At 38.6% G+C, this 27,467-nt stretch overlaps 1 protein-coding gene across 1 annotated transcript; it reads right to left on the reverse strand.

The window, feature by feature from the left end:
• Window positions 1-861: 861 nt before the first annotated feature.
• Window positions 862-27,013, reverse strand: LOC134542911 (ralBP1-associated Eps domain-containing protein 1). Its single transcript, XM_063387497.1, has 15 exons — window positions 26,623-27,013; window positions 23,005-23,176; window positions 20,480-20,562; window positions 20,227-20,398; window positions 18,083-18,311; window positions 16,951-17,191; window positions 14,861-14,953; window positions 14,268-14,511; window positions 13,425-13,506; window positions 9,694-9,812; window positions 9,535-9,599; window positions 6,626-6,803; window positions 4,911-4,989; window positions 4,298-4,436; window positions 862-2,951 (listed from the first exon to the last, which is right to left on the reverse strand). Exons 1-15 carry the CDS (start codon window positions 26,770-26,772, stop codon window positions 2,919-2,921), a joined length of 2,079 nt encoding a protein of 692 aa, XP_063243567.1. The 5' UTR covers window positions 26,773-27,013; the 3' UTR covers window positions 862-2,918.
• Window positions 27,014-27,467: the final 454 nt, after the last annotated feature.

The raw sequence follows: 27,467 nt of genomic DNA on the forward strand, positions 1-27,467 counted from the left end.
ACAGCCAGTGACTCAACGTGGACAATAACCCAAATCCTTACAGGGTCCACGGGCTTCGGGGGGGAGACCCTGTAGCAGGAAATGCTACTGGAAACTCACCATGGTGGGAGGGTTAGCAGCTCCCATTACTGGCGTGAGGCAGAAGATTAATGACATCGGCAAGGCTCACAATCAGATAGTAGCAGGCATGCATGAGACATCTGTAATAACTGCTACACTGCTCAGACCACAGCCTCACCAACCTGGTATAGGACGCGACAGAAATTAAAAATTTACTCGAATGAATAAATTAAAAATGCCAGACTTAATGGGTAAATCCATTAAGGAAGACCTGTCTGCCTCAACTTTGTTGAGCCATGTGTAATAGTGACGCAAAGTCAAAATTTTAAATTTTACACATGAAATGAAAATTTCAATGTTTTGGAGTCTAAATATATACCTAACTAAAGTTGAAAAATTTTTGCCCCTCATACATGTCATAGCTCATGGTATTGGTGATAGCAAACACAGTCACGGAGATTCCTACATAAAATACACTGAAACAATGTAAAAAGAGTACAGCTAAGTTTTGTCTCATGTTTAGTGTGTTTAAAAGACAAGGGTACAATTTTATGTTACCCAATGATACTATTACTTAAGGCAACGGGACCAGAAATATTAGAGTGGGCTTCTAACCACTAGGGTACCAACTTACTGCTCAATGAGTAACCATGGGGACCTAGCATTGAGGAAAAATAGCAACCTACTCAATGAAACTTCATTACAATGTACCTGAAAAAATCAACTTTGTAGCTCTTAATAATGAAAGTACTTTGTATACCGAACTGTAAAAAAAACTTTTTGAGACTTGAAAAAACAATCTTTAAAGCGAGAAATCCTTTATATAATTAGGCACTTTATAATGAATGAGGTTTCACTGTACAGTTTTTATTGTGGACATACAACCAGGATGGCCAAAATGACTCTCACACACCTGAATTTATATTAATTGGCTGGTAAACAACTGGTGTTGCCAGCAGTCATGTTTTAAAAATGTAATTGTTTCTATCTTAAAAATCTCAGATGTTATATTTTCTTCTTGTTATACAGTTCCATTTTCTATGTTGCTAACATGTACACACATTTAGCACTAAAAATGCTCATAGTAATCCCCATCAAAATGAGCATTCTAAAATATATTTCAGGCACTGGACTACTATGCATACTAATGTGCTACATGGTTGTTTCACAACCACAATAACGAAAACTATGTACATCCAACGTACGATGTGGAGGTATCAAGATAGCTAAAATGTTGAAAGAAAATGAGCTGGGACAGTAGAAAGTTTTGTTTACTGTATTGCAACACACACACAATTTTATATTATAGCAGGTATGAGATAACTCGGAAACAAACACTTCAATCATAGTAACAAATAATCATGATAATTCTGCAAATATATGTATATAAATTGTCATATTTTAAATTTATGTGTGTACATATTGAGTGCTTTCCCAAAAGCAAAAACAAATAACTTCCACAAAGTAAAGGTAAAATAAAAAGTGAGCTTTTCAGCCTCTGTGAACCTACACAAAAAAGCCGCACACAATGTGAACATCCAAACAGTTGTTTATAAAATTTAAAATCCAAAACAACAAACGAAGAATGGAATGAATGTATCTTTTTTTTCTCTTTTTTAGTTTGCAATCTAGTTTACATTTTAGTGACACATAATTTACAATTTGTCTGATAATAACACTTTAACTTTATTTTTTGCTAACAAAATTTCAATCATAATCTCTTCAGACTAGAAACACATCTGGGACTGTGTAACTACAACATAAGAAGCACATTTGGCCAGCGACGACATTTTTGGATTTTATTTCCTTTTAACTGAAGCAGCAATAATTATAAGTGATGAAGTAGCTGCAGTTTGGCTTACACGTTCATAAAAATAAAAAATAAAAAAAAACCTTAGCGATTGATGAAAACTGCACCTGAATTAAAGAGTTGTGACTGCTCCGAACACTGTGCGTCGTACAACTCAAAATGCCATCGTACAAGCAGAAACTAGCAAGTCAGGAGAACGTCACTGCTTCCTCGGGAGAGGGAGACACAAAACAACGGCTATCTTACTATCCAGACAAACAGCAAGCTTCAGCAGATCTCGGGGATCCCAGGGCTACATCGTGGCAGCACATAAGCCCCTGCGCGGCGAGCGGAATATAATACATTTTTACAAGCTTAGTAACACTGAAAGACGTCGAGCTTAGTCTCTGACCAGCAGCACGGTAAGCTTCTCAATTATTATTGTTTCACAGCTCCCCGTAAACAGGAGGGGGGAAGAAAACACAACGAAACAATTGCTTTCTCCAACAAACAGTTTCCAGTTCTTTCCATTAACAATGTTAATTTGACATTTGTCCAACAACGGTATTCTAAAAATAAAATTATCTCTCATTGCCCTCACTGCGCCCACAAAAATGCAACAACAATCGGGATGGCTCCCGACATGCTTAAACTAGCAGCGCTCGTTTGCAACGAATGAAAAAGAAAACACGGCCGACTGAAAAACTATGGCACTTCAAACCAACATACCTCCGCACCAACTCCTTCAACACGATCAACTATTTCGGGAGCAATAGTTACCGTACGAGAGATTATCAAATACACTGTGCATGCCATTACGGAATGTCTTATACCTCTTAAGACAGTCACTACGTTCCGTGTAACAGAACCACGCTACAAATCAATAAGTAACTTAGAAAGTAACGAAATGAACGATGAAAGTTTTGAAACCCTCTCGAACAGCAACAACAAAGTTAACGTGTACATGACGACTGGTGGATGATGAGGGTAGAGCTGCACTTGGGACTGATTAATAAATACTCCGGTCGCCTCAAGCCACGACTTGCCGTTCGCACAGTGTCGCGCCTGGTCAGTCTTGGAGCTCCAATCTACCTCGATCGAGCTGAAAACAACCACCACAACAGTCCATAGAGACTGCCTACACACTGACTCCACTGCAGAATACTGCATTGGAAATAACAAACAGCTACAGTTAAAAGTCTTCAATCTGTCATTACACACACTGTCCATAAGAGAATGTCTCAGTTCCAATGGCATATTATAACAGTTTAATTTTCACTTTTTACTACAAATCATACATCAAATTGAAGGTAAATTAGCAAATTCATATGTTATCACATTGCAATTAAACTTATAAAAAGAAACTCTGACGTGGAATTTAACATAGAATTCTTTAAAATATTGCTGAGTGTGATTGATAAAGATAAAAAGTATTCATTTTAGGGGAAAAATTAAAAATATTCCCTCTTTTAAAAACCTAACTGTATAATTCTGTTTAACAAGATGGTACAACTGATTTCTCAGGGCTTGTCGAACAACAGGACTATAGGAACGTGTTGCCCTTTGACATCCCCCTGCCCCTGCATTTTTGAGGTTATACTTCTTCCGGCATGTTGAGTGTGAGATTTTAGTATGCGTCGGAAAAGCAATTAAATAAGAACGCACTACACAGCGGAAATTTTTACAGGTTGAAAGTCCAATGTGCAAGCACCCAGAAACTGCTGTAGCTACGGGCCGAAGTCATCAAGGTGGCAACACGCACCCGTAAATATTAACTTTACACAAACACTGGGGCAGAGGAGGGGAGGGGGAGATGTACTAAGCATATTGGTGTGCCAAAGTAAACTTTACGGGAGCAAAACTATCCTGGAATACATTTTTTTAAACTTATATAACCATAACAAGATATAATGGTAACTTTAAAAACACGTCTAATTTATTAGCCAGGGAAATTGTATCATGAAAGAGAAAAGAGTGTTTTGCAGAGAAAGAGAGGGAGAGAGAGAGAAAGGGGGAGAGAGAAAGAGAGGGAAAGAGAGAGAGGGAAAGAGAGAGAGAGGGAAATAGAGAGAGGGAAAGAGAGAGAGGGAAAGAGAGAGAGGGAAAGAGAGAGAGGGGAAGAGAGAGAGGGAAAGAGGGGGAGAGATAGATAGCGAGGGAAAGAGCGAGAGAAAGAGAGAGAGAAAGAGAGAGAGAGAGAAAGAGAGAAAGAGAGAGAAAGAGAGAGAAAGAGAGAGAAAGAGAAAGAGAGAGAGAGAAAGAGAGAGAGAGAGAGAGAGAAAGAGAGCGAGGGAAAGAGCGAGGGAAAGAGAGCGAGGGAAAGAGAGCGAGGGAAAGAGAGAGCGAGGGAAAGAGGGGGAGAGATAGAGAGCGAGGGAAAGAGTGAGGGAAAGAGTGAGAGAAAGAGAGAGAAAGAGAGAGAGAAAGAGAGAGAGAGAGAGCTGGTACCTGGGAGCGCAGCCGCTCCAGCTGCATCTCGAGGGCGGCGCGCTCCTCCCGCACCTCGGCCAGCTCGCGACTCAGCTCCTGGCACACCCGCGCCAGCAGGCAGTTCTGCTCCTGCAGCCTCAGCAGTGAGCCCTGCTCCCTGCAGCACACACCGCCGCCCACGTCGCACCATTGCACGGGGAAAGAAAACTCATCTCACCACACTTCAATCCACAATGATAAAATGCCACCAAATGCAACCTGCTTCACAAAGCAGGGTTGCAAAAAATGTTTCACGAGTTCGGAACACCACGTGCACTTCCGACAGCTAGTTACACTTCATTTACCATTCCAAGGTAAGTGCAGGCGCCCAAAAGGCTTACGTGCCGACGTAAATAAGAACGAGCGCGAGAAAGGGGTAACATAAATTGTGCCTTGCAGTTGTGGTAAAGGTTATAAAATTTCTTATGAAAAAACGGTGAATAACTTATTATCGGGACATAAGGAGGTTAAAAGGAGTTAATTAAAAAGAGTGTGGAACAGGAGATTAGAGGGTGCGAGGTTCAAAATGGGCCAGGGTAACAGGGTGGAGGAGAGAGTACTGGTCGAAGGGCCCAGCCACATGGTTTCGCACCTGCCGTTCCCCAGCTGCGTCTGCGGGTCCTCCGAGGGGCTGCCGGCGTTCCCCGCGGCCGGGTCTCCCCCTCCAGGCCCTGCAACACACCAGCCCCCTCTGTCCACGAGCCCGAGTCCCCATCCATGTGAGACACACATATAAGTAGGGACACCTGTATTTCACGATTTGATATCATGTCAAGGTATTTCACAAAACACTGTAGCTTTTTATAAGAGTCCTGGCAAATGGTGAGGGTGCAGCAGTACGGTGACCACATTCTCACTGGCCCCGTCAAGAGCGGGACGACACCTCTCACCGACCTCAGCCAATAACCACAGGAGAAAAGCTACAGTATTTTGCGGAATACCTTGACACGACATGTATTCGCGAAATACAGGTGTCCCTACTCATAAGGATAGCGGATGGAAAAAAGGATTAATGGAGAAAATAAGGTTACCTAAATTACATGATTGTGCACAGAAAGGCTTAACTAATACATCAATTACTGATAGGGTCAATGGAAAATGGCAAGTCAAATTGTCTGATTTGGGCGAATAAAATTAGTTGTCAGTAAAATATTTGGCGGATTTAGTTTTTCACGTTTCTAAAATCAAGCATTTATTTCAATGCACTAACCCCCATAAGCATTTATAGGACTAAGTACCACTATTTTTAACAGTTAATCATAAAAATAGATGTTACAAGACATAAATGTTCTTACTTAATGTCTTAGTGTGTAATTTTTAAAGTTACTTTTTAAATGTGAAATCCAGGCCTATTTTTTTTTAATTAGTACCTAATGCATGTCCAGAAAAGATGTCAAGTATAATTTAAAATAAGCTACCTGTTTGAGTTTTCAGAACATAAGTGGCACGTTTAACATTCTGCAGTTTGCTTTGTTGCTGGTAAAGAAATAAAAGATTCCACAATATTTTTCAGATGTATTCGTCTGTCACGTTTCAAAGTCTTAGAATTTGACTCTGCACCAATTTTTCCTGGTATACATTTATGATTATGAACTTCATTTACAAAATACAAATCTCAGATTTTTTAGGTTTTTAATTAACACAACAGAGGTTAGGCCTACCCAGGACTCTAGGGACAATGGCTGACTATACATAGATGAAGATTACGTCTGAATCTATGTACCGTGGCTGATTTTCATATATTTTTTTGTAATTAAAGACAATAATATGAAAGGTTCAGTTGGTAGCATTTTTTATACAGTAGCAAACTAAGTACAAATTTTCATCATAGAGACGACATGAAAGACGAAAGACTTTATTATTGTTGTTCTGTTCGGTTACCAAAATACCAAATGGTTAAAAAAAAGTAGTGCGAAAACAGGAAATAAATTTCATTGTATCTTCAAATAGCAGTGACAGACAAAACTTCGTAATCAAACAAATTTTTTTGCATAATTTTGTATACTATTTTTTAATAAGCGTACTTTCCATGAAACATGTTTTGCTGCCATAAAAAAAACTTTAATTCAACAAAAAAATGTTTTTTCTTGCATACAAGACACACTTCTACCGTTAAAAAAAATTGTTTTTAACATAAAATATGTTACGTACGTGCAATAAAACACGGTAATTCGTGTGTTACCTATCTGGCCCTTGGATTGGTTTCAAGAATGATATCTGACCCTCGAAATGGAAGAAGTCTGGGAAGGGGAGGGAAGCGGCAGATGTTCTCCAGTCGATGGACAGCTTAAGCTATACGTCACTCACAGGAGCCGCTGGGCTTGCGGTAGACCTCGAACGCCCCGTGCCTCCGCGGGGGCAGCCTGTCCGCCCCCGACTCCTCGTCCTGGCCGAACTGGGCGAAGTCGGCGAACCCCGACTGCTCCCCCGCCAGCGTGATGACGTCCCCTTCGCTGCGCTGGCCGACCAACTTCTTGGGCGACGTCTGAGAGAACACGACAGTCCGCAGCTGTCACAGCTTACAACGCAACTAGTAACACTCAACATAATTCACGACTATATTTATCATTTAGAAACACCGATATTGTTACAATCAACGGAACTAGTAACACTCAACATAATTCACAACAATATTTATCATTTAGGAACACCAATGTCGTTACAATCAACGGAACTAGTAACACTCAACATAATTCACAACAATATTTATCATTTAGGAACACCAATATCGTTACAATCAACAGAACTAGTAACACTCAACATAATTCACGACTATATCATTTAGAAACACCAATCTCGTTACAATCAACGGAACTAGTAACACTCAACATAATTCACAACAATATTTATCATTTAGGAACACCAATATCGTTACAATCAACGGAACTAGTAACACTCAACATAATTCACAACAATATTTATCATTTAGGAACACCAATATCGTTACAATCAACAGAACTAGTAACACTCAACATAATTCACGACTATATCATTTAAAAACACCAATCTCGTCACAATCAATGGAACTAGTAACACTCAACATAATTCACAACAATATTTATCATTTAGAAACACCAATATCGTTACAATCAACGGAACTAGTAACACTCAACATAATTCACGACTATATTTATTATTTAGAAACACACAATATCGTTACAATCAACGGAACTAATAACGCTCAACATAATTCACAACAATATTTATTATTTAGAAACACCCAATATCGTTACAATCAACGGAACTAGTAACACTCAAAATAATTCACAACTATATTTATCATTTAGAAACACCCAATATCGTTACAATCAACTGCCTCCAGCCTGCGGCTGGCTAAACAAAGTTAAATGGCTCCATCTTCCTCTGTAACTTCACCATTCCTTCTCCTTCGCTCTAATCCGTTCTTCTCCTCTCTTCTGCACCACTCCGCCTCCTTCTTTGTCTTCCTTGGGGCCTTCTTCCTGTGTACTTCGACTCACATTTCCCTAGGCAGCCTCTTCTCTGCTCATGCCTACATAATCTAAATTCTTGTTTTTTCCATGACCTCATGCAAGTCCTGTACTCTTGCTCTTGCTTGCAGCATCTCATTTCTGATCCTGTCTCGCCTTGTAACTGCCAACAAACTCCTCATAAACATGCTCTGATCTTCCCAGCATTTCTTTTATCTACAGTCCCAGTCTCTGCCCCGTAGGTGACTATGTACAGGGACATAGTAAGTAATGTACAACACTTGCTTGCATTTAAACGGCACATCTCTCTTCCATACCAAAACTCTCACACACCTGTGGAATGCATCTTATTCTTGTTCTCTCCTATTTTTTCTCCTTTATTTACAAAATTTTTTTTTAGCAAAACAGTTGCAAATCACAGACTTGATGAACATACAATTTTTTTTATCACCAACCCTTTTTTTCTTTAGTTGGAAATGTCAAATCAAAAAATCAAGAATTATTAACAGGTTAAACAATCTTTCTTTCTAATAATAGAAAAATGAAAGTTTATGCTTTTTTAAAACTAATTAGGACTGAAATATATCTACTACATTAATGACATTATTATTTTGTAACTCAGAAACGATGTTAGCATCTAGTTAGGAATTTTATTTATTCCCAAGCCCTATCATAAACCAAGGCATAAAGTGAATTTTTAAAATTTAATTTTATGTTGTTTAATATCTAAATGTTATTCAACATTCATTTAATCATGCTTTAAATGTATTTACAAATATATTAGTATTGTTAATTAATTTTAACAGGAGTAATGTTTGATTAAAATTGTAGTCAGCAAGCACACTTACCTGACTGGAAAAGTAATTAATTTGATTAATATATTCTCTTATGAAAAAAAAAAAAGTTTCCCTGGAACGAATAAGGGTCTTACTTTGAGGGACGGATGTAGTAATTTGAAAAATTAATTTAAAATTTATATTTTGTGTTAATTATTTCTTTTATCACTATTACCACATTAATCTGTTAAAACATAGGTTTGAATGGCTCAAATTAATTTGAAAGTAAGTACGAAGGCAATAAACCAACACGCTTCATGGCGTTTTACCGTTCTTTTGAAACGATGATCGGTACCGGTTATCGGCCAGATTGGCAAAAAAAGCTATCTGTATCGACATGATCGGCCCAGCTCTACTTGTAAACGGATACACGCTGGGAAATGGAAGGAACTTCAGGGGCAGCACGCACGCTGACGTAGACGTTATCGTCCATGTAAAATGCCGAAATATGTAAGAACACACAAACTAGCACCAGGCCTTAGCTCATTTCCCCATGGTCGACTATTACATTCTTTTTCCACTGTACGCGGCCATCTTTTCTTTAATATCCTTGTTGTGGCAACCCCAGGCGAAAAACAAAGAAGACAACACAGCAAAGAGAGCTATGTGGATTTGGTTATTATTTTGTCTATGACGTAATGCTTGGTTCATGAACTGTAACAAAACTGAACACCATCCCGAGGAAATGTGTAGATGATCAAATAGAAACAAGCCTAGGAGTTTGGATTAAAACATTAAATCAATAAGTGTATCCTGGCTCGTTAGAACTCACTCAAATTTAAATATCAACTAAATAATATGTACATAAAACACAAATAATAATAACATTAATAATATGACACAAATAATAACTGTAAATACTCTTGAGTGGTTACAACGTAAACACACACACACACACACACACACACACACACACACACTGAACACTCACGGTGCTTGGAGAGACACGCGGCGGGACAGTCGGAGGGGCCCCCAGCAGAAGGCTCCCTGTTTTACCTGAAAGCAGACCAGAGCACGTGAGGTTCGAGCTCGCACAGGGGCAGCCGACGTCTCGCCATCGAGGCGACCCCGGAAAACGGTTGCGCCTTACTTATTCTGTTGAGGTCCAGCGACGAGCTTCGGGCGTGGGTGCGGTAGGGTCGCGGGGGCGGGGGAGGAGGGGGCTCCTTCTTGGGCACCACGGGCAAACTGGTCGGGCCGGACTGGCTCCTGCAACCACAACACGTCACACATCCCTCGCCTTTTTGCCGCGTGATGCGTGTTCGCACGTGTAATTTTGACATTGATTTCACACGCACACCCACAGAGAACACTCTCGTCACATCTCGCCAGGGGCGTAGCGAGGATTTTATTTCAAGAAGGTGGAGGGTATTTTTCGAAGTTATACTTTCTTTAAGCGTGTTATGAAAAAATTATGATGGTGAATTTATACAATGCGTGGACACCATGGAATGAAATCTTCACAGCATGAAAAAAAGGCTACATACAAATAACATTTACATATGAACTTTTAAAAAAATATACTTTTCTGATTGATATTGAACACTGGTCCATATCTTTAAAAAAAATTTACTGTGAATATTAGTGATAGAAATATTGTGTTTATAAACTTTTTCAGTGTACTTATATTAAGTGATGTTACGTTTAGACATCTGCGAATTGTGATTTTTCAGTTCGAATTGAATTCGAATCGAATTTCAAAAAAATTCACGAGTTTCGAATTTTTTTCGAATCGAATTTGGGAATATTTATTAAAATAACATAGATCATAAAAAATTTCTAACATACCTCCTTTGAAAAACTTGTCACATAATTCACAGTTTAAATCAAGTAACTAAAATTAAAGTGAGACTATTTTGAAGAAGCCCAACCAGATTTTCAAAAATTAAAAAAAAAAATTAAAAATTATATGTCTTCGCAAATCATTTCAAATTGTCATGGAGAAAGGTGAGTTCATCGACATAGTGCGGCAACAACAATTCTCTGCGGCTGGTAACTATGTTGCCTACTGTAGAGAAAACTCTCTTCACTTGCCACCTTATTTAGCATGTTTGACTTTCAAGCATAAAAATATTAATAAAAATATCACAGCATAAGGAAGTGGTACAAAAGAAAAAAAAAATTGGTTGTCTGTAAAGTCGGTTTACGGACGATAGTTTAACGTAACGTCATAATGAAACATTGATGAAATTATTGCATACTTTTATGAATAAAATTTAATAATTTTTATTGAATTATCACAACTTTGTATGGATACAAAGAAGAAGTGAAATTAAATCTACAATTTAATTGATGAATTTACTTTTATTTGCACTCATTAATTCAAATATGTTTGTTACTTTAACGAAGAGATTATTTTAACTATAACTTTTATACACGTTTGCAATTTAACTTCTTCCAATCTGTGTTATTCTGTTAAGGATAGGACGATGATAGGAAAAGTAGTAAACGAATGGGAGTGTTTCAAGTTTAATGTGCCTCGAAAAAGTCAATTCGATGGTTGTTCCAATCGAGTGGAAGAGAGATAGATGTGGCGCAAGAGAACAATGAGCGTAACGGGACAATGTGCGTAACGGGACACTTTTTCGTGCGTGTAGCCGGCGTTCATCGATTTATTAGACGTTATCACGTCAAAAAAAAAAAAAAAAAAAATTTAACGTTTTTATCGCGTAAGCATTGCACATTTTATTCTAAAATCAAGTTTATAATTAGGGGTGAGACCGTGGGTTCACTCTTAGCTGAGTTTTGAAATAAACAAACACCGTCGCATCACTGCGCTGTGTCAGCAAGTGATAGGCTGAATTGTTCTTGCGCGCCAAGTACTAGTTGCAACACACACACTTCCGTACAGTCGGTGCTAATAAAATAACGGCGAAGTAATATAACAGGAAGCACCGTAGCACTTTGTTCAGCGTAGGTGGTTCATTTGCGAAGAAAAAACTATGCACTTTACGCCTAAAAGCCGTGTTCACAAAATCATCACAAGTTTTGATAACAGGATACTCAAGTTTCCTTTTCTTCAAAGGCTTTCCCGTTCTGTGCTTTACAAAACCTTGTCCGGCGTCAGCCACAACAAACCGTGCGCGCACGAATCCGAAATACAACTGCTGCGCCGGGTATCAACTGTAGACCGTACACACAGCGTCTGCTAACATAATTGTAAGTAAATACTTGCTGACACATTAAACTGTATTGGATATTAATGGTGAAACACTATAATGCTATATAACAACAATTGTTATAAAAAAGGCAGTGTAAAAATACTTACAAATAGTACGTAACCAAGGGACTATTTCTTGGGCACGAATAATGTGCGCGGCGGACGGCAGCCAATGCAAATGTTTGTTTACAAGAGGCTTTCCAAAATTCCGGTAGGAGCGAACGGAGAATACTATTATGCAAAAAAAAAAATGTAAAGTAATCCATAAAAACAAGACCTTTTCATGGAAAGTAAGTTTATTTAAAAAGTAGACTTTGTGAAAGCAAGCTTAATAATTTAAATTAATGAGTGATGCAATAAAAACCATTTTATTCAACGTAAAAAAAGAAAGAAAAGAAACCTGTAACAAGAACGTGATTTGTAACAATACGCATAACGATCGTGCGGGTTAACTTGGTTATTGACAGAGCGCGCACGTGCATGCAGTCTGCGAGCTATCGACATCAGTTTTCGACTACGTGCGCGCGCTCTATAATGGAATACAGGAATCAACACAACCAAACTGGTGCTGTTTACGTTTTTATAAGCGGTATAAAGCGACTCTCGAGACGTTTAACATGAAGTTTTTAACTTTTAAAAAAGTCTCTAAAACACGATTTACATATCAGATTACTTTGTAATATAATTAATTAAGTTAGTAAGCAATTTTATCAGAACGAACGGCGTAAACTGCGTAAAGCAATAGGCGCGTTGTAAACAACGGGAATTCATTGCATTACATCCAATGAGGTTAAAACGGGACAGAAATAAAATGGTTCAAATAACGTGAAAACGTAAATAAGGGGTTTCGATGTATAATTTTTTGTAAGTGGAAGATGTAATCGTCCATTTACATTTCTTTTAAAATTGGGGGAGGGGGATGTCAAGTCGAATTATTGTAAAATGAATTCAATTCAAATTTACGAATCGAATATCAAAAAATTCGAACTCGAATTTGGTAATTTCGAATATTCGCAGAACCCGTGTTACGTTCCCATACATTTAATTTATTTGCATTATAAATTTTTAATTAAAAAATAAATTAGAAAAAAAACATTCAGCATATTAATGTTAATGTTGAAAACTCAGTATTTATTTAAAATATTTAAATTGGTTGTATTTATAAAATACTAACCATATTTATAATATCACTCCAGTCCTTTTGTTTTATTTCTATTAAATATTTGCATGCAAAATTAAATTTTTACTATGCCAAGTAATTACAACTTTTAATGCACGCATAAATACAAAAACTCATTTTTTTTCTATATCAAAGCACAGAGAATCACTATTTTATGGAATTAATTTGGAAAGGTGGTGGAAGTGGGATATACCCTTATATCAACAAAATTTCACATTGCTTCTTGAAATAATACATAACTTTTTTAACAGATTTACCACAGAAATGACACTAAATATTTAATAGTATCTAATACACATCTTTTCACATATTCTACACGCTAAGGATTGTGGAATTTTTTAAAGCCATCAAATGTCTTCACAAAAGCAATGGTAGTTGTAACAAAAATTTAAATTTATGCAGGTCTAGTTTTACATCCAGCCTGCTGGATGCCACTGGACCCGGAACAGCCAGACGCAGACGTGGCCGAAGCGTCACTCACCCCGCTGCCTGGCCGACCGCTTCATCTGGCAGTGACCCCAGCAAGGGCTGCGGTGGTGGGGGGATAGCACCGGGACCAGGTGCTGAAACAAGGTGCTGCTTCTTGCAAACCGTCCAACTACGGCTACCAAACTATGCAAACAACTGGGCCTGTGCGAAAACTCAAATTTTCGAATATGAATACGAATGACAAACAATTAAATTCAACCTCAAATACCAACACTCCAAAATAACGAATGTTAATTGGCTTACGAATATTTGACATAGCGTACCTACCTTGTGAGTTTGTAACAAACCAAAGTTTACTGCTGAGATTTAAGTCAATTGTGCGATATAAATTCCTTTTTTTTTTAATATTTAATGGGACTTTTTATGCGTGCACACACACGTACACACATATGAACACACACATACTACTGGCTCGCTGTAGGAAAGGTTTTAATGGAGATTAAAAACCGACGGAAACTAGCTTCTACTGCGCAGCTTAGGTTCCACCCCTTCCTTCTTTGCGACAGGGAGGGGAGTGACGGAAATTCTCTGTCGCTAAGAAGAGAGGGGGAAATAAAAGCTGCGCAGTAGAAGCTAGTTTCCGTCAGTTTTTAAACTCCGTCAAAACCTTTCCTACAGCGAGCTAGTAGTATAAAGACACACACATATACATACACATGCACACACACAAAAAAAAAAGTCGTAGAAAGGCTCCTCAAAATTGAATAAAATTTGTATGACTTCAGGCGCTGTCCTGGTTTATTTCCGTTCTTTTCCGCCACTTTCACGACTTTCCGGGCCTGCAGACGCCTTGTGTGCACGCGGGCCTGAAGAGCTCGCGGGGAGGCGGAGGTACCTGCAGGTTTCTTGGGCTGCGGGCGCTGGATGGGGCGGATGTCGGAGGCCAGGCTGCTGGGGTTGCTGCCTCCACCGAGGTCCCGCTTGGGGCTGCCCGGCCGGTCGCTCGCCAGCTGCTCGTACGGGATCGGCTGCGGGTCCGTCAGCTTGCGGGGCGACTTCAGCGGCTCCTCGTCGGCCTGGGGCAGGCTCTGGGACTCCGGGGTCAGGCGCAGGGGCACAGGGTGGAGAATTTTCGGGTCCTGGCAAAGGAAAAGCACACAGTACGTTTCGTGAAAATAAAAACATGGCGATCTTTAAAAAAAATTTCCATACTTTCATCTACTGACTGAAATGGGTAATCGATATGACGACAGTGAAGGAGAGACAAGAGAATTATGGATATGAAACAGAGAGGAAAAAAAAAAAATACTAACATGAGTGTGGAAAAGTGTGGAAGAAACAGATGAAACTGATAAAGTGAAAAGGAAATAAGAATGGTGGGTAAAGAGAAGGTGTTGAGACTAATCCATAATATGGCATTTGGCTGGAAACTGTCCTAATGACAATCTTTTTTTTTTTTTTTTTTTTTTAATTTCTGCACGTCCTCACCTGCTCGACAGCTGACTTGTGGAAGTCAAAATTGACTGGTTTGGGGCCGGGCGATGAAACAGAACTAGTGGGAGAGTCCACGAACTTGGTCCACTGAAACAGAGCAACACCTATCATAACATTTTTTTTATATCAGAAGATAAACAACAACAAACTTTATGAGCAAAAATATCTTATAATGATTAATTACAAAAAAAATTGAATTAAAATTGAAATTATTTTATTTAACAAAATATTGAATTATTCATTTCTCAAGTATAGCAACACAAAATATGTTACATTATTAATACATTGCATACAATCTTGAAAATACTAAATGGAACGTGAATTCATTTTAATTGGCCATAATAGTTAAATTCGTAAAAAATCAGCATAAAAAAAAAAGGTTGGGCATTGATAAACTTACAACTATGTTAAATAAAATTGATATGAAACCATACATACGTTGGGTATGGGAACAAAATAGAAATAAAAATTTTTTTTGAGTGTTGATTTGATGCAAATAAAAAAATTTAAGTACATACTGAAATAAGAAATTACCTTTTCTTATTTAAGTACATACTGAAATAAGAAATTACCTTTTCTTAAACAGAATATTCAAATTTTAAATTTAAAATAAAATTCTTTCATTACTCTACACACTGAATGATATTATGTTCTAATTATGCTGGTTGCATCCGATCAACATAGACTATTGGTAAACAATCATTATTTGGATATATGTACATCCATAGTATTTTTCATCTAAAAGTAACTCCAATGAGGACATTACAGGAAAATAGGAACAAGTTACAAACCTTGACTACTTACTAATTCCAGTTTGTATTCACACAAAAATTCCAACAAAGTATGCTGGTAGGCTAAATCCTAATGTAAACTATTCCTTTTACAGTGAAATCTCATTATAAACATTGTACCCGAAGCAGCCCACTATGTATTGTGTATTATATGGAACTATAAATAAATGTACCTAAACCAAATTTTGGTGATCTGAAAATGCACGGTTTAAAGTGAAAATTTTTTGATACCCTCCTGATGACTGCTCCTCTACTCTGGAGTTCTCATACTTAAGAAAGGGTGAAACGAGGGATTGAGATGCTCTCGGAGTCTAACTGGCTATCTCACCACAATACAGCAGAGTTTCGAAAGACGCTGTGGTAGAAGTCTTCAGCACGCCTATATAAGGCATTTTGCAGGAGTCGCTACCACAGCTTTTCGAACAAATAAAATTTCACGTGCAAACACACAATGAAAAATACACAACAGAATAAAAAACGTTGAAAATACATTGGTTTCGTAAACGCATGTCCTTAAAACATCCTACAGTACATCTTTTATAAGTAACTTGTTATGCAGAAAAAAATCAATTTGGTAATAATTAACTTTTTTTTGCTTCTATTGAGTAAAAAAAAAAAATTACTGATTAACCGCACAGCCGTCATCACATGTCGCATAACCTCGCACTGCAATATGTTGTCAACATAATGATACACTACCCCATCATGCCGCGCAAAGCAACACACTTGCATGACAAAACATATTTGATATTTGCATTCTTTGATTATGATATTATTTGTATACATTAAAGTTAGTTTTCTATGATGAGAAAAAAAAAGTTGAAACATATGATAAAATAAAAGTTTGCTGACAAGCGCCTACAATTGTAAATTTTAAATTACATATTTCTCATTATGGACTGGGCGAGGGGTGAAGGGGGGGGGGGAAGAGAGAGAGAAATAATACCAATATGGACACATTCGTGACTTATCCGTGACCATGTGTTCAATACCATGACTTTTTCGTGACTAGTAAATTTTTACAGCAGCTGCACCCACAGGGTCCTAACAAAATACAGAGCAGAAGGGAGAACGAGAGAGAATTGACATCTGCTGGCAGATGCAGTGAACAGCACGCGTAATAAATAAATATTTTTTAAAGTGAGTTAGTTGGAGTGGCGTCACCGTCGACACACACTCCTCACTATACCCCTCGTGCGATCGGAGTCTTCGTAGCCCCTTCAACCAAAGACGTTTCACTACAAGAACGAAGGTTCCGAGAAGGGAGCCGGGAGCCGGGGAGACGGGGCAGACCTCTTTGCTCCGGTGCGGGGAGGAGTGCTCCTCGTTGGCCGGCGACAGGTTGGGGGGGCTGGCCTCCCGGCTGGAGGCGGCCGGCGGCGGCGGCGGCGGCGGGACTTGCCGGTGGGGGACCAGGCAGGGGGGCAGAGCGTCCGGCAGCTCTATGTTGTTCCTGCGCAGCACCACCAGGTGCATGGCCGTGTTGAACTCCTCCAGCGAGAGGGCGCCGTCCTTCGTCACGTCCGACAGCTGCCTGCGAGGACAAGCGCGCACACACACACACGCTTCAGGCGAGAGCCGACCGTGTCTTTAACAGCAACATCACGCTATCACTCGATTTATACCGACCGATCCGTGAACAAGAGGCACGGATGCGATGGGACAATGACCTCAAAACAAACACGTAATTAGGCCCGGGTTTATTTTGGGGACAGAGAGGTCATAAGTAGGGGACAAGATTTTATTGGTATTATTTTATGACAATTCCATTTTTTAAAACAAGGGGATTTCGGTGTTAGTTTTTGCTCATAAAAACAAGTGTATTATCCAACAAATATGAAAATAAAATATCTATTAACACTTATTTAACCAAAACGGTCTCACTTAGACCAACATACTGTGCATTGGCTAGTCAAATAATAAAAGTAGAAGAAAAATGAATAATATATTTTTAATTTGAACAAATAAATGGAATAATAATGTTGCACTTGTAACCAGGGGCACAACAACTAAATTTCCAAAAGGGGGGGGGGGGGGGGCAATATACCTTTTTATAAAGAATCATCGATCCCCCCTATTGAAGCGTGGGGGGGGGGGGGGTCCTGGGGTCCTCCCCCGGGAAAATTTGTTTTTCAAGGTGTAAAATGGTGCTATTTAAGCAGTTTTATTATATAAAAATTGATTACACAGCACTTTCTTTGCACCTGTTTGCCCACACTTCATGGTTTCAGAGGGGGGGCAAAATACCCTTGCCCCCCCCCCCCCTGTTGTTGCGCCCCTGCTTGTAACACAAATTTGTTTTAGCAAAATATGTTTTAAGGCCGCACTTGAAATTTTTGTATTACGAAGCAGTATCTCTTTTTCTGATTTGACGTCCTCATGCAAACAACTCGAGAAGGGAGAACTAGCAAAAGGACCGACGTACCAAATCTTGCGCAGCTCGTGCACCGGCAGGCGGGACTTCTCGAAGAAGGTGCGTGCCACGGGGCCGGCCAGCAGGCCGCGCGGGTCGGGCTGCAGGGAGCGGAACTGCGCGGCGTAGTACTCCCGCTGCTCCTCCGTCACCGTCCACACGTCGCCCGCGTCCTCGTCGCTGCTGTGCCGGTCCGAGGACTCCTCCTCCGTGCCCAGCAACTGGCGCTGCTCCTCGCACACTGTTCCCCCCGAGACCACCCCGGTTCACACTCGTCTGTCCCTCAGGGGTTTATATACACACACCCGCCCACACCCAACCACCCGCCCACACCCCCCCCCCCCTCCCACACACACACACAGATACGGTACATGCTGAAACTAGTGACTTCTGTGGAAATATGACGAATATTTTTTTTGTGAAAGATTCTGATGTTTTCCAGAAGAAAAAAAAAATTCAAACTGGTATTTTTTTTGGAGCACTACAGAAGTACATATCTTGAATTTCCTCAAAAGCAGTTTTTTTTTTTTGAAAATTTGCTTCTGGATTCAGAGAAACTAGGCAGTGGATAGGGCCATTAACTAGTTTCTAACTGACCCAGACACCGCCCGGGACCACCCCGATTCACACACTCATCGGTCCCTCAGGGGTTTACATACATACATACACACACACACACACATGGTATATGTTTAAACTAGCGACTTCTGTGGAAATAAGATGAATAATATTTTTTTTTGTGAAAGACTTGGACTTTTTCTTTGGAACTAGTATTTTTTGGAGCACTACACAAGTACCTTGAATTTCACAGAAAACAGTTTTGTAATTGCTCCTGGATTCAGAGAAACTAGGCAGTGGGGGGTAGGCCCATGAACTCGTTTTTTAACTTGCAAAATAACCCGTTTTTTTTCAGACTTGAACGCAGTCTTCCACTACCAAGTTTTCTATAATCCAGTTGGGGTAAAAAATAAATAAATATAAAGGACATTTTCAGGCAAGCAATTTAAATGTAGCTGACCTGAAATAACAAACTTTTCACTTTGTTTTTATTTTTATGGGCGGGAACCACATTTATCACTCTCAAAAAAATTCTGGCTTGACCTTGCCAATAATCAAACTCTGAGAGCCTTGATGGAGGGCGAGTCAGCTGACCACTCAACCACCATAGACCCCCATAAATATAGTAACCGAACACACTAATCCACCTATGGCAATGACAGGCTGATTAACCAAGCACTGCAACCTTGAGATGGATTCTGCTGCAGCCACGGGTTCTTGTGACGAGGCAATTCCGCAGTGGTAAGTCATAGTACGATAAGAGTTGGTGTAAGTCACAGTACGATAAGAGTTGGTGAAGTGTGAAAGTGAGTTACATACTTAATATTTAAAATTATTTATCCACATAATTAGCCCAAAAAATATTTTTATGTTGCTTCTTATGCTGTTAAAAGTATGGTGTTAATTAAACATACATGTAAAAGCCAGAAAAAAATACCTGATTATTTCATGAAGGTTGTAGCAGTTACACTCAAACAAAAATGTCAACATACTTGTGCCCAAAGCAAGGTCTTTTGTTTTGTAGATCATAAAATAAAAAAGTTAATCTGTACTACAAGCTACCACTATAATACAGTGTCACTATAATATATATTATAGTTTTTTTAAAATCAAAGATTGCTGTGATTAAACTTCCTTTAAGATGAAAGCTAACTAGTCAGTAGAGCAAGTGTTGGCCACTTATGCGGTAGACCAAGTGTTGGCCACTTCTACAGTAGACCAAGTGTTGGCCACTTCTACAGTAGACCAAGTGTTGGCCACTTATACAGTAGTAGACCAAGTGTTGGCCACTTATACAGTAGTAGACCAAGTGTTGGCCACTTATACAGTAGTAGACCAAGTGTTGGGCACTTATACAGTAGTAGACCAAGTGTTGGCCACTTCTACAGTAGTATACCAAGTGTTGGCAACTTCTACAGTAGACCAAGTGTGGGCAACTTCTACAGTAGACCAAGTGTTGGCCACTTCTACAGTAGACCAAGTGTTGGCCACTTCTATGGTAGACCAAGTTTGGTCACTTCTACAGTAGACTAAGTGAAGGCCACTTCTACGGTAGACAATGTGCTTGTCGCTTCATGGTAGACCAAGTGTTCACTCACCGACGCCGTGCCAGTGAGTGCCGGCCGCCCAGTTCCTCTCCTGGACACTGTTGGTTGGCGTGGGGGAGTCACTGGCAGTGCTCGAGGCCTCCGGGGAACACGTCAGGGGCGACGGACCGCCCCCGTTGGAGCGAGGGGGCTCCACTTCTCGGTTGTTTGTCACTACCTCCCGCTGTCATCCATCAGAAAACAATTAAATACCAGTGAACACTGGCAAACAGGTGAAAGAGGACGACAAAGGAACTGTACCTACCAGTGGTGTCGGATCTGAATCGCTCAACTGAATTAGGTCAGGACTCCCAGCATTGCGACCAACACTATGTGTCTCCCAATGATCTGAAAAGGAACAGTTAACATTACTGCTTATTAAAATTAACAAGAGCATAGCTTGCTACAAACAAATATCACACAATGTTCATGGCATGAAATCTCCATATAGATTAGATTAAAATATACACCTGCAATTAGGCTTTTACCTGGTGGCAAGGAGACCTTCTCCTATTTTACTCAACCATTTCTTTTAAGCTTTCTCCGTAGGTCCTTTGCACCTCTTACTTTCAATACATTTCCCTCAAGCACGTTCTAATCCCACCTTGTCCTCACCTGGAATAAGTGCTTCCCTCTTTCTGTTTGCCTCCACTCCCTCTTTATCTTACACTCATAGCCTCTCCTCCCTCTGTACAACTTATCCCCCAATCCCCTTCCCCCTTGATCACCTCTAACAGTCTTGCCATACTTTATACCTGCCTCCTCCGCTGTAGTGTTTCCCACTTGATCATAAATGATGGTCTATGAGTCTTCCCTTCACATACTCATTACCTATCTCGCCCTGTGCTGCACCTTCTCCAGTTCTCTTATCTCAGTCACCAGACACTGGTCCCAAATTGCCAGTCACATAGTACTTCATTGGCCGGCCTCACTAATGTGGACTACACCTTTGACTTTACCTTCCTTCCTGTTCCCTTCAACGTCCTGCCAATCAGCCCTGGCCCCCTCCTCCTATTCTTTACTACTCGCTATGCCTGATCGCCCGATCTTCAGGTTTTTCTGTAGGGTTACCCCTTGTAATACCCCTGTCTCTTGACAAAAAAAAAGTATCTACAGAGCAAAAACTGCAAAATATTTATAAAGACATATTCAACAGAGCTTCAAAATAATCAGGAAAATTTTATTATGTCACCGGTCCTAAAAAAACGAATTTTTAGGTAAGCAACTGTATGTTACTAGTGTAGGTGTTCTTAATGAAAATTACGAAAATTGTATTTTTAGAACTTACAAACTTTGTGAGGATATGTTAATATTTTCATTGTGAGAAACCAAGACTTTCGTTACTTTTTAAACATTTTAATTTTAAATTGTGTACCTATATGTTTGTGTCACGCTAAATTTCATGGAATTACGTTACAATTGCATCACGGGTAAAATTGGCTACAACTTGCATATTGAGTAGAAATTGTGCCAGCTACATTTGTGCCAACTGTGAGAGACGTATTTATTTATTAAAATTTTTTAAGTATTTTATGGTTGTTGCGTGTAAACATTATGACAGTGGGAGGTTTGTAAATTAGGTTACTTACATTACAATTTCAGGAACTTAATAAATTAATGTTTAACGATCAAGGTTCGGGAATGTTCATATCTGATCAGGATTTTGAATTTGAATTCATGTCAGTATCAAATGAATGACTATTATGTTCAATTTCATTTATTGTATTCTTCTGGTTCGTAACAGTTGTAGTTAGCTGTGAGCAGAATATTTTTGAGCATTCACAGTGGTTTTGACTTATTGCACTGTATTTCTGCAGTTTGAATGGCTTGTGTTTCTGGTAGTGATACAGCTATTCATGATAAATTATGCAGGTGTTTAAAATAGGTGAGTTTTTTAAAGGTATGAATTTTGTGTGTTCTTTAATTTGGGTAATACTATCAGCTGTGGTACCTGGTGTTTTGTTTGGTAGCAGTCATTTGATTGCTAATGTTCTGTAAGGAATTCAGGCAGTCACAATAATTTAAGATGAGCTGTTAGTTTTATCATTTAATAATGTAGCAGACTCTGTTTTCCACAAGATATTGTCCTGATACTGTTATCGCCACCATACTGTAGTTGATACTCACTCGAACTTGATCTTGTGGTTCTCTTGAAATCCTTACATCAGCATTGCCAAGACTGCTTTCAAAAAGACAGGGTTTTTAATGTTATGTCATACATGGCCATGGCAAGACTGTTTCCTGTCCTATTGGTTTCCCATTCCAAGTGAAAATTATTCAATATTCTTAGATATTCACTTGAAATGAAAAACCAATTAGGGTAGAAAACATTCTTGGCTGCAACTGTAACGTAACTGACATTAAAAATCCCTGTCTTTTTTTAAATCAATCTCGACCACCCTATACTCCTAGGGAGAACCACAGGATAAAGTTGCAGCTAGTTATCAAGAAATCAATACAGCAGCGTCAACAATCAGTGGAAAACAGTCTCAGCCATGTACGGCAGAGGCTACCTGCTTGAACCTATAAACGATAGTTTCTCAGAATCCAGTAGGAATTTTAAAATTATTTTTTTTCATTGTAAAGAGAGAGGAACAACAGAAGTGCTCAAAAATTTTTGAAATTCTATTTTTTTTTTACGGGAAAACAGACACAATTCACCAAATGGCTGTGCGAGTATAGCTTAGTGGGTTCCTTGCAAACACTCTGCGATACATTTTACGTCCTGTTAAAACACGGACGCCCTGGGACGGACACTGAAATACACACGGTCGGCTCGCAAGCACTAACCTAGAGAGTTGATGTGCCGCCCAAAGTGGGGGAGGGGAATGTCCTGGGACCCGTGGAACAGCTCCGGACGCAGCGGCAGGCCGGCTTGGAACGCCGCAATCAGCTTGAGGGCCAAGTAGAACTGCTTGCGCCCAAAGTGTGTCACTCGACTCCCACCGCACAAGTCTGTAATCTGAGGAAAGTAACACGCACTTACCCATCTGCATTATATGCTCTATCAGTAATGTTTCACACAGCGCGGCTTTTCCCGTGAAGTAATAGACATTTCCGATAATACTTTTTTTTTCGGACACTAGAGACGTTCTCATATTTACCCCGAAAACAGTGTTTCTATATTCCTACCGATATCAGAGAAATCACAGTTAATAGATTACATTACAATATCTGTGCATTGACGTGACCTTTCCCATGTGGGTCTGTGTGTGTGTATGTGTGTGTGTGTGTGTGTGTGTGTGTGTGTGAGTGAGTGAGTGAGTGAGTGAGTGAGTGATTCGGAGAACTTTAGCTAAATTGTGAAAATTGTAGATTATGTTAGGTTAGCCTCATTAAATATACTTTAAAATAATGTGGACGGTTGGTTGGGTTGGTATAGCTACATAAAAAAAAAACTGTGAAATCATGTGAACATTTGGTTAGGTCAGGATAGCTACTTCATAAATTAGTAATTCTCAAGCAACCATTCGTCCACAATGTTTTGAAGTATTTTTAATAAGCTAACCTAACTTAATCGACCATTCTCACTATATAACTCATACACCAACAGACCCAGATGGAAAAGCAAAAAATGAAGACAGCCATGTCAATGCACACGCAATGTTACATAAGTTATAAAATGTGATTTCTCAGAAACCAGTAGGAATTCAGAAATGCTGTTATCAGGGTGTATACAAGAATTTTTTTAATTTTTTGGAAAAAATTATTTTGGGAATTTAATTATTACTTCAAGGATAAACCTCGCTGTAAGTATATTACCGCTCCATCTGCATTATCTACTTCTGAGAGAGAGAGAGACAGAGTAAGAGGGTAATTCACTGAGCTTGTGTACCAAGGACCCAGGTTCTAATTCAAGACTATACATCCTGGTATTGGTTTTCGAAGGGTTCCTTAAATGTACACTCGCAAATGCTGGAATGGTTTATCCTAACAACAGACCACTGCTGATCAGTACCCGAAAATTTTCAGGTAATTGTTCCGTATCATGTATCCAAGCATGATCTTGTATATATTAATTTTGTGGCATGTGATGCTCAATGTTTCAATTTAAAATACCAAAAGATCAAAAACTAAACAAGATCCAAACAAAAACTCGATACCCTATTTGGTTTTTTATTTCAAGTGAATATCTAAGAATATTGAACCATTTTTACTTGGAATGGGAAACCAAATTATATCATGTTTTGTGGAAATGTTTTTTGAAGTTATACTTCTTACATGAGGTTCTAGAAATTTAAATAATGTATCACTTTCTAATGCTGCCAAGGAGGGGGGAAAGAAATAGAGAGAGATAGCCAGTGTCAGGATCTTTTCACGGACTAAATAAAAACAGCAAGCATCATGTAAGTTACTACAGGATCAATATATACAGGATCATGCCATCAGGATCAATGGATAAACTTGGATACGGAATACGGAACTATTAGTATTACCCAACTAAGAGAGTAAAAAAGTCAACATTATATGCAAAGGTACAAATACAAAATTATAAAAATTTAAAAAACCTAAATGCTAAAATTTGGAAACTTGCTAGGAAACCAACCTCTCACATTACATACAATTCTTACAAAAAAATACTAAAAATGGTAATTTCATAAAGAAGGCACACTTCTGAAAAAAAATTTTATACAGAAAATAGTGTTTTTGTTAACTAATTAATATTAGGTACGTTAAAAAATTAATGGAAATTGGTAATTTTGCTGGTTGCATTAGTCTAATATGTCAGCTGTCAAAAAGTTAAAGGTGTTTTGTAACATTGGCATTTTATTTAAGAAAATGGATGAGAATTTGCATTAAATTTTGTTAACAATGGAATAAAGTGTAGCAATGTTTTAGAAATGTTAAATATTGCTTTAGGTGAGTCTGCTGTGAGTAAAACAAGGGTTTATGAGTGGTATAAGCATTTCCAAGAAGGCAGTGAAGATGAAGATGACAAACTCTCTGGATTCCCCAGCACATCAATAATCGATGAAAACATGTAAAAAGTGAAAAGAAATGATTATAAAGGGTTGCCAAATCACAATTAGAGAAGTCGCTGATGATGTTGGCATATCAGTTTGCTAATGACAATAATTTTTTTTCAGGTGTTTTGGGTATGAAAAATGTGACAGCAAAATTTGTTCCAAAATGATTGAATTTCGAAAAAAAAACAGCTGTGAATGGAAGTTGCTCAGGAGTCGCTAAATAAAGTTGACAACGAAGCAACTACTGTCATAACAGGTGATGAAACATGAGTTTACAGATATGATGAACCTAAGGCTCAATCGTCCCAGTGGAGGATATTCTGGATCACCAAGATCGTAAAAAGCTCAAGTGCAATCGAAAGTGAAGTTTACACTTCCAGTGTTCTTTGATTTTAATGGGATAGTGTATCATTAGTTCTTGCCACAAGAAAAAAAACAATTGCCATTTGCGTGAAGTAATCCGAATTTGTGGTTAAACAATTCATGCCTTTTGCACCACTTCATTGCTTATTTGTAAATTTTTGGCCAAAAACAACATTGAAATGATGCCTCAGCTTCCCTATCCGCCAGACATGGCAGCGTGATACTTTTTCCTCTTCCCAAAAATAACGAGAACCTTAAAGGGCCATTGTTTTACAAGCATAGATGAGATTAAAAGCACATCACTGAAAGAGCTAAATGCTATCCCTAAGATAGAGTTCCAGAAGTGTTTCGAGGTTCGGAAGAAGAAGTGCTGGCATTAGTGTATAATATATAATGGACTGTTTTTAAGGGAAATACATTAATGTAGATGCTTTTGAAAAAACAAAAATTTCCGTTACTTATTGAACACACCTCGTAATGTTCTTGAAGTAACCCTAAAATTACATTTTTAAATTTCAAACTGGCCTGGCAAGTTGGTGCCAATTTTTGGCACACTTTTGAATACTTTCATTTGTGTAAGTCTGGTATTTTTTGGACTTCAGATGAAATTAACCTTTTTAAAGTTTGTCTAAGCAGCAACACGGGCACCGTTATGCACGAGTTCCTACTGTGATTGCCAACCGCTTGCCTCAATTATGACAGGAACCTTAAAATCGAAGCCTGTATATACGGACATGTAGGAATGAATTTCTAATTTGTACACTTACCCAGAATTTTTAACGCAACTAGGTATAACATAATTCCACAAAACATCGCCAATGAAACACAAACATGAACACGAAAAGAACATGAACAAGAAAAAATTAATGAGGTTCAAAATTATGGAAAGGCTTGGATTAATTCCAAGATGTTATTTAAGTATCATTAGAGTATATTTAAGCATTAAAAAGCAATACTTTAATTTTAAAATTTTTAATTCAGAAGAACGTCTACACTAGTGTATTACCCTAAAAATGGTTTTAAAAAAAATGTATCTATTTTTAGAAGTTTTACTAAAACAGAAATAAAGATAGCATACCTTACTCAAAGTGTCACTAGGCAGGTTAGCAGTCCTGAACAATTCTGATGCTTTGCACACAGGGACTTTTCCTGTGTTATCTACATCGCAACCTGTAAACAAATCTTCGAAATACCGAAGTTCTGCTTCGTTTAACTGTAAGTCTTCCATTATTAGTCTGCAAGCTGTTGCCAAAGCTAATGACTAACATACATACATACGAAACAGTAAATGCGTTAGTAAGTTAAACGATGACTACATTCCAAGTCCAGCAAGTATCTAACGTATTAACGGTTGTCTTGATAGCATATCTTCAAACGTCTAATAGGGTATTTATTAAATACCATCAAGCACTGCATTTGTCACAACAGTAAGGTCCGTCATTTTATCAAATGGTAAACAGAGCAGACAGAGCAGCCAACAAATGAAAATGTTTCCAACAAAAACTTAATAAAAAACAATAAACATTTGTAAAAAAAAATCTGTCACTATTTCTACATCTTTTACGCAAGTATACTTATTTTTAAAAACTAATATTAATACATAATTTATGGGACTGAGACTAAACTTATTAGCAATACGCAGAAAAAAAAACCATCAGCTCTAAACCTAAACTTTTAAAAATATGTTAATGGTCTACAAATTTTGCCAACAACTAGACCCCATGCAAACCATGTTTACCAATGAATTTGACCCTTGTTAATTCGTGTCCCACTCTAGTCTGTAAAAAGTCTTATAACTTATAGATTTCACACTTCTGTCCCAGAGCCCTGGTACATACACCATGGCCTAGTATAAGCCACACTGGGGCAGTCAACACACGACCCAACCCATCGGTTAGCTTTGGCACCTTATAAACAATCAAT

The sequence above is a fragment of the Bacillus rossius genome (genome assembly GCF_032445375.1).
Source record: "Bacillus rossius redtenbacheri isolate Brsri chromosome 9 unlocalized genomic scaffold, Brsri_v3 Brsri_v3_scf9_2, whole genome shotgun sequence".
NCBI lineage: Eukaryota > Metazoa > Arthropoda > Insecta > Phasmatodea > Bacillidae > Bacillus > Bacillus rossius.